This window comes from Poromitra crassiceps (genome assembly GCF_964638095.1).
Source record: "Poromitra crassiceps genome assembly, chromosome: 14".
In the NCBI taxonomy this organism is placed as follows: domain Eukaryota; kingdom Metazoa; phylum Chordata; class Actinopteri; order Beryciformes; family Melamphaidae; genus Poromitra; species Poromitra crassiceps.
Genome location: NC_139633.1, coordinates 19,033,819 through 19,046,264, shown reverse-complemented (window position 1 = coordinate 19,046,264; position 12,446 = coordinate 19,033,819). Strand labels below are relative to the sequence as shown.

At 44.4% G+C, this 12,446-nt stretch overlaps 1 protein-coding gene across 1 annotated transcript; it reads left to right on the top strand.

The window, feature by feature from the left end:
• Positions 1–2,669: 2,669 nt before the first annotated feature.
• Positions 2,670–4,046, top strand: rassf10b (Ras association domain family member 10b; the record flags this gene model as incomplete). The annotated part of the gene is made up of 1 exon (XM_083650522.1): positions 2,670–4,046. The coding sequence occupies one exon, from the start codon at positions 2,670–2,672 to the stop codon at positions 4,044–4,046; it is 1,377 nt and encodes a 458-aa protein (XP_083506648.1).
• Between the last annotated feature and the right edge of the window lie 8,400 nt (positions 4,047–12,446).

Genomic DNA, 12,446 nt, shown 5'->3' with positions numbered 1-12,446 from the left:
TGAGACATACGTGAAATCAATCACCACATTGCCTTTTTGAAGGTTTGTAATGATGGCAGGGGACAGCTGGTTACTGGTCAAATAAATGACATATATTCATAATTATGACAATATGGTTTTATTTCAGAACAGATGTATTTGACCTATTTCTTTGTTGAGGTCAAAGACTGAAAGACCTGTTGACACATACAGCCACTGACTGCATGCAGGATGTCAACTCATAATCATCATAATCATATGCTTCGTACACACTTGCAGGGTTAAAGGGCTTTTACAAGGTTTTTTGGAAACATTTTGGTTTTATATTTCCAGCATTTTTGCAACTTTTCCAGTGACAACATATTCACACAATCTGAAAACCAGCCAGCATTGGTTACTAGAATGTCCATGATGTTATAATACAGACATACTGTAGCTACGTTGTCAATGAAGCAGGCACCAGACATGTGAGCTAATATTTCTTATGAATCTTTCACTGTTTACTGAATTGAAAGCGAAGTGATTTGAGAGAAAGCCATAATTAAATATACTAATACTAAAATTAAGTTTGGAATAAATCGAATCAGTGTTTTGGAGTCTACATGATGTAATTTAATGGACAACATGTCAATAATAATTCTTTGGGTTGGAAAAGAACGCAACTGAAAATCGTAAATGGCTTTCAAGCGGTTTCCAAAACCAGGTCCAAAGTGGTTGAAAATGAGATTTGTTGGATTGAAAGAATAATTTCCCAAACGTTCTGCTAGTGTGGACGAAGCCATAGAGGTTAATACATTGTTTTCACCATAAAGACCATAGCCATTCATATTTTACTGTTTCTTACAAAACTATATTCATCTGAAAACATCTTAATCTAAGAATTTCTAAATAATTGCAGACAATGTCTCTGGTGGATGCAGACAAAGTAAGTTCAATCATTCAGTATTTTTGCCACAGTCCTATGGACACTGTGGGGTTTTAATAGGCTTTGTTCTTATTACGTTTACCCTGTGTATCTGTTCACATTTATTGATGACTTAGTGAGATGTTCCTGTTTTCTTATTGTACGACGTGTATACAATTGTACTTGGTTTTGTGATGACATTTGTCTGTGTATTGCAAGCTGAATAGAATGGTAATGATGTTACTGCTGCACTGCTGGTACATTTGGACATGTCATTGAAACCCTAAAACAGCAGGACTGATGCCTTCATGGGACTATTTGAATACAAAATGGACCCAAAACACGGCTAAGTCAAGGAATCATGCCACAAATATCAGCAGTTTAGCTCTTGTTATTTGTAATTTTGTCTAAAGAGTAGGTACTGGTACCTTTTTGTTTCATTATTTTCAGATGTTGGCTTTAAAGTGATCTTTTACATAGCTCAGATAGTATCATACACACATTTGGATTTTGTGTGCAGACTTTTTTTTTGTAAAAAGGTGCTTTGTACAAAATTATATCTTAGCTTGGTACAGAAGTGTGATATCTTTTCATATCCATGATGACAGTAACATGTGGGAGGAGCAAGCGAGAGAAAAGAAAATGCTATGTTGTTTGTGTTCTGCATATGGTCTTGTTTTTGCTCCGTAACATTATGATGCCTTCTTGATAATAGTAGATATTTTGTAGCTTTCTAGATCCTTTGTATGTATGCAATATTGAAGTTAAATAAATCTGGAAAATATTGTCTTTTTTTGTTGTCACTTTAACAAAAGCTTTTAGAAGTACTTCCTGTGCACTAGACATTAGCACAACTTGAGTAGCCTACTATCCACACAGCCAGACGTATTTTATATAATTAAGGACCGTGCTGTATTGTATAAAAAACTATTTATAGTTTACAAAACTTGCCAATAAACATTACCTGCACAAACACCAGATAACCAGCAGATGGAGCCTCTCACTTGCTTTATCTCCGTGAGCCTGTCCTGTCCATGCCTCTGCTTCACATTTGAATGCACAGTACTGTAGTAACGGAATCCAGCAACAGAGGGAGACATTGCTAAATTAAAAGCAATTGAATTCAGATTTCCATACCTGTTAAACTTTGTGTTACACCAGCTGTTTGACATAAAATGATTAGGCAATAAAACCTTTTCATAATACCATTACTGTATGGATGACCTGAAAGCATGCATTAGTCTAAATTTCACCTGCAGTACTTATAGCCTACATATACTTATACAGAAATAGGCTACATTGACACTTGGCTAAACTCTAATGATCGCCACCATAACACCAAATGATACCAAGATGCCACAGAAGATAAACTATGCCGTGCACTTTGTACCCTGGAGAAGATATTTACCGGTCTTCTTCTCTTGCTGACTACCTCAGCAAATCATCACACACATCACAACACAATTTGCACGCCTCCTTACTGGTGTTTGCCCTATTTTTAATAGGAGCAGTCACGTGATCAAAGCAAAGGCAGTCTTGTGAAAGCGCAGCATTGTAGGCAGCGCCAAGTGTCAGCCACAGGACACATGGACCTGCAACATCCAGCTATCAGCAGATTGATAGAGATGTTTGTTGCACATAGGTGGACACACACGTCCATACATGAAATAGCACTAGTATGGGGAGCGTTGCTTTTTATTTTCGACATGCGGATTTATTTCTATTTCAAGAGCTGTTCATTCTCATTTAAACTCATTACAACATAGCCTTAATACTTCAGTTCACGATGGAGTCAGAGGAAAGTAATATATCCGTGTGGGTTTGCCGCGAGGAAAAGCTTGTGACGGGCTTGTCAAAGCGCACCACCTGCGCTGATGTAGTCAAGGTGCTTCTGGACGATCAAACCCCGCTGCTCAGCGGCCTCTCGGCAGCGGTGCTCTCCGGCTCGCCCCAGTACTGCATCGTAGAGAAATGGAGAGGTTTCGAGAGGATTTTGCCCGACAAAACCAAGATTTTGCGCCTGTGGGGCGCGTGGGGAGAGGAGCAGGGGAATGTCCGGTTCGTGCTGGTGAGAAGCGAGGCGTATCTGGCTGTGAACCACCACGGCCCCCGGAGCGCAGAGGCGCGGGTGGTGCTGAGCAAGCAAAGCCCTGGCTGCGTCTTCAGGAGCCCCGCAGCGGCTGCTCCCAGCCGGGGCCTCCTCTCCCCGGAGAAGCAGCGGCGGATTGTCAGGAAAGCTTTTAGAAAGTTGGAAAAGATCAATCAGAAGAGAGTTGCGCAGGCGGCGGCGTCCAGAGACACGACAACGTCCTCTGTGGAGAAGATTGAAACTTTGGTTCACCTCGTGGTGTCCCAGGACCACACGATCCGCCAGCAGCTGCAGAGAATCCAAGAGCTGGACGCGGAGATCGACAAGTACGAGGCGAAAGTTCACTCGGACAGAATGGAGAGGCACGGGATTAATTATGTACAAGACACGTATTTAGTGGATGCTGATGCTGGGACTGCTGTCGATGCGCCCTGCCGCAGCCGTGATGGAGAGACACTGCTGGAGACCCTCGCCAAGTTTGAGGATTACGCGCGGCGATGCGAGGAGGTGGTGAGGCTACAGGAGGAGCTGTCGGAGCGCGAAGCCCTCACGGACAGCATCACCGTGCAGATCCAGGAGGAGCTGAATCACAGGTGGATGAAGCGGCGACAAGAGGAGCTGCAACGCAAAGACACCGAGCCCAGGAGCTCCGACAGCGAGGCGGACACTTCATCAGAAAACGAGCTGGAAGAGGAGAGGGTCAAAACGCAGCTCGACACGAGTTTATACATTGGGCTGCGCCTCAACACGGATTTAGAGGCTGTTAGGGGCGATTTAAACCTGACCCAGGAGATGTGGGGGGCGAGGGAACAGGAGATAATGGATTTGCTGGAGAAAGTGAACAATTTGGACATAGAAGGAAAAGGAACACCCGAAGAGGATAGATGTGACAGCTCTGTGACAGCTGGGACAGGGAGGATGTGCACTTTGGAGACGAAGAGCGGTTGGGTGGAGCAGGCATGGGGTTTCTCCAAAACTCACAGTGTTAACGACGACGACGACTCAGACACAGGCTTAAGCTCTTTGCACAGTCAGGACTCAGACAGCCAGCCCGTGTCTGAATCACAGGTCTAGGGGTTCCTTTTTTCTTTTTAATATTTTCTTTTCATTTTTTTAATAGAACAATATACAGAAAAAATACATATATAATCGATATTCAACATTACAACGTGGTGCTACCAGCCGCATAAGGTGCTTATGTGTTTGTAAGAGATAATGTGCATGGGATACCATGCAAGGGCCAAGGGGTCCATGAGATAGCCTACCAGCCGGGCACGCCATCCCTCACCCCTAACTCACTTGTCATTCTTAACCAAAGTAGGCCAAAAACGGGTCCCAAATAGTTGAGAACTTTTTAAGCAAGTTGGTTCTCAGGGACCTGAGTCTCCATCTGCACAACAGAGATCATATCCATCAGCCACACCTGAAAAGAAGGTGAAGAGGAGGACTTCCATTCCTTCAGAATGAGTATTTTGGTGACAGTTATCCCCAGTGTCAGAGATTGTTGCACAGCTGTAGGGAAGTTCAGAGAGGACTCGGAGCAGCTGAGGATGGCGAGTTCTGCCTCCGGCTGTAGGATTATTTTGTAGGCCTTAGAGTACCAATCAAGTATTTTGGCCCAGAATCCCGGTAATGAAGGGCAGAACCAGAAGGCATGAGATAGTTTTCCCTCTGACACCTGTCACACAGTACCGAGACAGAAGGGATGATCTTGTGTAGTTTATGCTTGGAGTAGTGAAGACGGTGAGCAACTTTAAATTGGATCAGCTGGTGTCTGCTACTAACTGAGCAGAGTTGTACAGGTCTAGGATTTGACCAGGAGCGACTGTGGTCATTTTGGAAAAATGAATAAATAAAGAACGTTTGTATTCTAGTCTCAGGGATCTTTGCTTCAGATTTACCAGTTTATTTAAAAAACAGTTCTCAAAATTAGGTCTCTAAGGCTACCCTGTCGAAAAGTCAATATAATATTCCTATGGGACTTGAGTCAACAGTTAATTTATAGGGACTTTGTGTTATTTTTATATCTTTGAGATGACTGTAATATTCCCATGATATTCCTGTAGGATACTGTGATTGTAAATCCTTTTAAAACGTTTTATAGAATTACTAGCTAGTTCTTTTTTGTTGGGGTAATGAGCATACAATATATAGGGCTACATGTCACAGGAATAATCAAACTAATCGCTTTGTTAATATGCACTTATGGTTTCTGGTATTTGGGTGGGGGGTGGTTAGGAATGAGAAAAGATGAGTTTGCTTCATGTTGATTTCTATGGGCACACTGATGCTTACCGGTAGTTTATATGAAGGTGTGTGACATAAATAAATCTTTCTTATGAAGCATGTTTATGAGTTCATTCATTGACATTTCCTTTAATTCTCTTCATGAGTTAGTTGGTATAAAACTGGTGTAATAGCTGAAAAGTTACATTAAGGAAAATTACACGTTTGTGGAACTTATGTCACTTGCAATATGAAACACCCATCACAGATTTCAGCAGGCACAAGCGATCAAAAATCTATAATCTGTTATATGAGGACACTATATTTGGACTGTGTTGATCATTATTCAGCATTTCCATCCCCAAGGACACACAGCATTATATGAGAATAAATGTCCGTTCTGCTTTTTATTGAAGAATCAGTCCAATGTTTTAGAAATGATACCTCTATCACCCTACAGCAGACATTGCTAAACAGCTGATATGACTGTCAGGAAGGGGGAAAAACGGTTTCTTGGCCCAGCATTATTCAAATACAAACACGTAAAACTGCAATATAAACTTTTTTCCAAACTGTTTTCCAAAGTACTCCACTCTGTATAAACTTGTCCATGTGCTGATTGTGAGCGGCATAAGGGCCTGTATTCTTTATTACGACCTGTATAGTGTCATGGCCCTGGAGGGAGTCATGTGCCTGCTTGATATGTGGAGTGAATAAATCAAAACCACAGGGAGGACAAATTGTAGAGGGAAATAAGGGGTAGGGCCGTGTCCCTAGTGTAAAACATTATACAAGACGGAGTTTTGCTTTGTTTGATATTACAATGATAGTGATGAACTCATGACACGCCACTTATTGTACCTTCAATTTTCACTTTGCCCATTGTATGACAGTGTCCCATGTCATTAAAGCTGCTAAACACAATATCTCAGCCAAATTAACCCTTCCAATGTTCTAATAGACCCTTTTCACGGGGGCCATTTTGTGTGGAAAAGGCAGAATAAACACAGGTGCAAGCAAAACACTAATGAGGGTTTCCAAATTCCAATCGTGGAAGTTTGAAAGCCTCATTAGTGTTTTGCTTGCACCTGTGTTTACCCTGCCTTTTCGACACAAAATGGCGCCCATGAGAAGGGTCTATTTCTGCAAGGTAAAAAGTGCATGCACTACCATTCCAAAAGACGTTACCATCGAACAATTTTAGAGCCGTTATTGTTCAACTGTAACGTTCTTCGCTGTGGACCAACGTTACTATTTCACCGACTGTTGGATGCGGACAGGCGTCAGCTACATGTTCTACAGAGGGACAAAAATGCAGGTCAAATCACTAACTACTCAACCTGAAGATGAAATAATTGTACTGACAAGAGAGTTTCACTAAAGGTCAAACAGGAAAATAGTACTTTACTGGACAATTTGATCACAGCAATGAAATTAAATGGAAAAAATTCAAATCAAATGAAACAAAACATTTCTATTAACACAAAATTGATTTTGTACATCGATTTTGACGGATTTGTCCAAAACATATAAAACATTTTAAACTGTTCATGTGCACATGCAGACTGAGGAATCTATTTATAATCATGAATAATAACACTGTCTGAAGAACATAAGAGCACAACTGGCAAATGAAAAGTAATCTTGCGTGCGAAATGAGACAGTAGCCCTAAGCTTCTCCCTGTCGTTCGCTCTTCATTTGTGATTTATCTTCAAATCCTTCTGTCATTGGATGTTTGAACAGGCATCAGTCTCCAGACGGTGCCAACTGTGCCAATCCCATCTGCCTAGATATCGGTAAACCAGGTGCAGAAAGACATCAGCAGGAGATGTGGTCCATCAAGGGGTTAAATTTAGCCCCCCTTTGCTTAGTAAATTACAGAGGGTCATATGGTTAATCTCGTACAGCTAACACAATTAATACAAATTATTAATAACTAGGTTAAAAGTGCAACAATTCTGTCTGATGTTTTAGATACACCAAATACTTCAGTATCTGGTGATACCGTTTTGTGATAGTGAGGTAATGTTGCCTCTTTAGATTTTATGAAACGCCATGACCCGTGTTCCAATGTGATACGTATACTGTACGTTTTAATGATGTTTCAGGAAAGACAGAAGGCAGAGAGAATGGGAGCTCATTGGGATTTTGACTAGGGGACATATTACGGAAACCAAACAACAACACATTTAGCTTTAGTGTGTGGTACAGCAAGAAGTGATGAGAGAGTGTTCCAGGCAGCTCATGTTGAGTAACGTGTCCCAGATCGGCTGCTTCTTCTCAGAGGTGGAGAGACTTGTGTTGAGTAACGTGTCCCAGATCCGCTGCTGCTTCTCAGAGGTGGAGACTTGTGTTGAGTAACGTGTCCCAGATCCGCTGCTGCTTCTCAGAGGTGGAGACTTGTGTTGAGTAACGTGTCCCAGATCTGCCGCTGCTTCTCAGAGGTGGAGACTTGTGTTGAGTAACGTGTCCCAGATCGGATGCTGCTTCTCAGAGGTGGAGAAACTTGTGTTGAGTAACGTGTCCCAGATCTGCCGCTGCTTCTCAGAGGTGGAGAGACTTGTGTTGAGTAACGTGTCCCAGATCTGCCGCTGCTTCTCAGAGGTGGAGAGACTTGTGTTGAGTAACGTGTCCCAGATCTGCTGCTGCTTCTCAGAGGTGGAGAGACTTGTGTTGAGTAACGTGTCCCAGATCTGCTGCTGCTTCTCAGAGGTGGAGAGACTTGTGTTGAGTAACGTGTCCCAGATCTGCTGCTGCTTCTCAGAGGTGGAGAGACTTGTGTTGAGTAACGTGTCCCAGATCTGCTGCTGCTTCTCAGAGGTGGAGACTTGTGTTGAGTAACGTGTCCCAGATCTGCTGCTGCTTCTCAGAGATGGAGACTTGTGTTGAGTAACGTGTCCCAGATCTGCTGCTGCTTCTCAGAGGTGGAGAGACTTGTGTTGTGCGAGTTGTCTTTGTCTTTGCTTTGCAGTGACAGCTCTCTTTAGAGGGGGCAGAAAAGGAAGTGATCTGGGGGCAAACAGGTTCTTTCTGAGAGAGAGCAAAAGGGCACAGCGAGTAGGAGGCGGAGGGAGAGGGAGGGCAAACACTCACATGGCGTAAAAGGCAGAGGCTTTCAACGGAGACACTGAGACACTCTGTGCACCTCTCAGAGAGAACAGAACATACACATTCATCAGAGCTGTAGTCGAGTCCGCCTTGGTCGAGTCCAAGTCCAGATCGAGTCATTGGTGAATCGAGTCCGAGTCGAGACCAAGACCGAGTCGAGGCGAAGACCGCAAAGCTACAAGTCCATTTCGAGATCAATACCATACCATAGCAATGTGCTATCCAAGGCTACCATTGTATTTACTGACTAAAATAGCATATTGTGTGTATTACCTAAAATAGAAGGACGTTTGAAAAGACCTTTCAACAAAATGTGCATGTTTTGAGGACAAAATTAATTGTACGTATCCACTGGACAAACATATTTTACCAACCAGAAGTCTTAGGTTAGGTTATACTTTATGAAGCAACTCACACAGTCTGTAGTAACATGTTTTGTAACTTGTACATGTAAGTACGAATGAACCAACAACAGTTTGGACTCTACCTCTTTTGAACTGACAAGTCATCACTGACATACAGTGATGACAGATGACAGAATTCAGCAGGGGGAAGAGTTTCAAAGTTTCAAAAGCATCATTTTGAAATGAATACTAAAGTCACTCATCTTCATCTGTCCACATGTGGCTGCCCTGAAAAAAGGCAATGGTGGAAAAGAAGCTTCACTACTATGAAGATTGCACTGAAATGTAATTGTAATTATGTAGTATAGTGTCAAAAATGAATGTGTGTTGCTGTCATTTGAGGTTCACTAACACAATTGAGTGAGACTTCACCTCCAGATGTTCTTGGTCCATTGCAGAACCTTGCCAAGTGAGTGCGACCCCCCCCCCCCACACACACACACAGACTGCCCCCCCCTCCCACACACACACACACACACACACACACACACACACACACACACACACACACACACACACACACACACACAGACTGCCCCCCCCCACACACACACACACCCAGACTGCCCCCCCTCCCCCCACACACACACACCCAGACTGCCCCCCCCCCCCCCCCCCCCCACACACACACACAGACACAGACGCACGTTAGCCATCTTAAGTGTCTCTGTCACAGAGGGAATCGAGGGCAACATCATTATGGAACACGGAGACGTGCTGTATTACACCGTCTGTGAATGGCAACTGTCTTCCTGTCTCTTGATATATGGCGACACTTCCCCTGTGCTCACCTGTCTCTGTTCATTTGACACTGCTCACATCATTTAGCCACCGGACCTGAGAGAGAAATCCTTTATGCCCTAAGTGGCAAAGTGAGATTTAACACCTAGATTACGGAATCTTCTCTGAGCGGAGAACATCAGACACATTCTTTCCCTTTTTGTTTTAGAGGTGCAGTTGTTGCAGGAGGTTTCCCACACTGCTGAATGAGGTCACAGAGGCTTTTCCCAGAACACTGGAGCCACTTGAGGGAAAATGAAGGAATCTGGAGGGTCCTACTCTCAAGCATTTCTCCAAAGCCCACCTGATTAAGGAGACAAAGGTCATTATTTTCAGCATTTTCCTGCATGCTGCCTGTGCCTGTCTGCATCACAAGCTTACCAACACCACCACCATTACTAGGAAAAGCAGTAAGAGGAATATACAATCAGTTAATAAAGTATTTGAAAGAAACTGGGTTAGTCCATAGGATTTAGATACCTTTTTATTCTTTTCTTTTCTTTTTATATTTTCTGTCAAAATCTAACGTTCCACACTCCAGTCCGGTAGGTGGCGGTAATGCACCTCTAAGCTGGTTGCCAACCGCCAATCAAATCCATGGAAGAAGAAGAAGAACACCACCATCAAAGACATGTATGTTAGGGTTAATACTCGATCCTGTCAGTGCCCCTGACCAAGGCAATGGCCAAAGAACTGGAGTTGGTCCCCGCCGGGCGCTGCACTGCGGCTGCCCAGCGGCTGCCCAGCGGCTGCCCACTGCTCCTAGTTCTAGGAAGGTTCCTAGAGGATGGGTCAAATGCAGAGGATGAATTTCCCCATGGGGATAAATAAAGGATAACTTAACTTAACTTAACTTAACTTAACACAAGCATATCCCACATTCTCTGTTTCTTCTGCTACCGCTCCCTGGTGTGTAAATGTACAATACATGCACAACTCACACCCCTCTGCACACGCAAACAAAAACATGGAAGGCCCCGACAAAGAAAATGGCCCAGTCTTTGTCGCGGGGTCATCCTGGGGGGTCATGGGTCAGATTAGCAGAGGGTAAAGCTACTGAAGCATCACTGCCTTCTGACTCGCTCTGCTGTGGGGGGGTCACACAGGCCAACAGTTGGGAAGTAGGAGCCGATAAAGGAAGCACACTTTGAGCGGCTGACTCTGGCTCTTCACAGGCGGGGGCACGGGTGTCCTGCGGTGGGTGGGGCAGGAACAGCAGGGCCCCGGGGTCACACGGCCCCTACATCATTATGTCATCTTAATCAACTCCATAAAGAGCTGCAAGAGCCTTCCCATGATCCTCTCTGTCTAATTAGAGAGGAGATGGGGGCACGGTGGCTCAGTGGTAGAGCTGTCGCCTCGCAGTCAGAAGGTCCTGAGTTCGATTCTCGTCTGGGACACTGCGGGCGCTGTGGTTGTGTTCCCCCCATATCTTCAGTGCCTACTGCCCAGGTGGGGTATCTCGTCGTAAGGGCCTTTCTGTCTGTGTGGAGTTTGCATGTTCTCCCCGTGCTCCCCCAGGGGAGTTCCTCCGTATATAACCCCCCCCCCCACTAAAAACATGCAGAAGATCAGATCGTCATCGTCATCCGACCAGTGACGACAACATCCGAAGTCGGTCCCCGGGCGCTGTACGAGAAAGCGACCACTGCTCCTGGCCTGCCCCAGGAGGAAAAGGACAAAGCCAGGATGGGTTAAATGCAGAGGACAAATTTCACCGGCCACCGTCAGCATGTGTGTGTTGTGGCCCTCCGTGCATGTGTTGTAGTGTGTTGTGTGACAATAAAGACGGGCTGCCGTCTGAAAATCGTTTTTTAGATGACAACGTAAAGAATATCCTCTTCTCAGATAGGCTACCAGGCCGTCTATCGGTGAATCGGTCAATTCATGAATAAACTCATCAATTCCAATTCAAGCGAAGCCTGTGAGGCACGCTAGAAATTAGCGTGCAGAGTGCAATATTTCTAGTTCCAATTGGAATTTACAATGAATTCTCAATTCAATGCCATTCTCAGTTCATGAATGAATTCATGAATGGCTCGATCGTGATACCCCTTTCAACTTTAAAAGCTGTTCCAATTAAAAGTCTTAACGCACAAATATGTATGGCAATATATGTCAAAAACTACAGACTGAGAGAAAAAGGCTGCCTCAAATTAATTCAAATGAAATATTTTTCTTTTGTCAAAGGAAATTCCTTCCATGTCAGGGAAAAAAAGCCACCTCTTTTATTATGGCACAACCTGTCAGGTTTACTAATCCCTGGAATGTGTCCCTTTTTTTGTTCCTGCAGCCTTTGTTGGTCTTCACAAAGCGCTCAGCCACGACCACGTCGCTAATGAAGGTGCTACTGGAGAGCTAGGACTTCAGCTCAAGTCCAATAACAGCACTGAGGTGCGAGCCACTCAGAAAGCACTTGGCCTGCTGCTGACAGACCGGGGCCGGCAGTGCATGTGTGCGCTCATTAGGCCTCATTGTGCTGGTGGCAGGTGTGTTAATCCTGCAGGACCGGGTGCTGACCCCGGCCCCCGGCCTGTGGGGTACTGACCCCCCCGGACCCCGGCCGGTACTGTACAGCCCCTTTCCTATACTGAACGGCTGTCACATCCCTTTTGGAGCAGATGCAGCCCAGATCTGTCACAGGCTCATTAACCTCCACTAGTCCCCCTTTAGATGAAAGCTAAAGTTCACCATTACTGGAGTTTAGGACAAGTCTGAGTGTACCAAACCTCATGGAACTGTATCACAACTGCTGCTGCGGAGATACGTACAATCTGAATGAGTGATGACATTAAGTCGTTCATGAAGAATTGATTGGTTTGTGGAATCACTCCCGTTAGAGGAGTAAACAGACAAATCAAATCAATCAAATCAAGTCATCATGATCCATGCTACAACAAAATCAATGATTTTCGTTGGCTCATTCAAAGTATCACAGGCACACGCATTCACAAA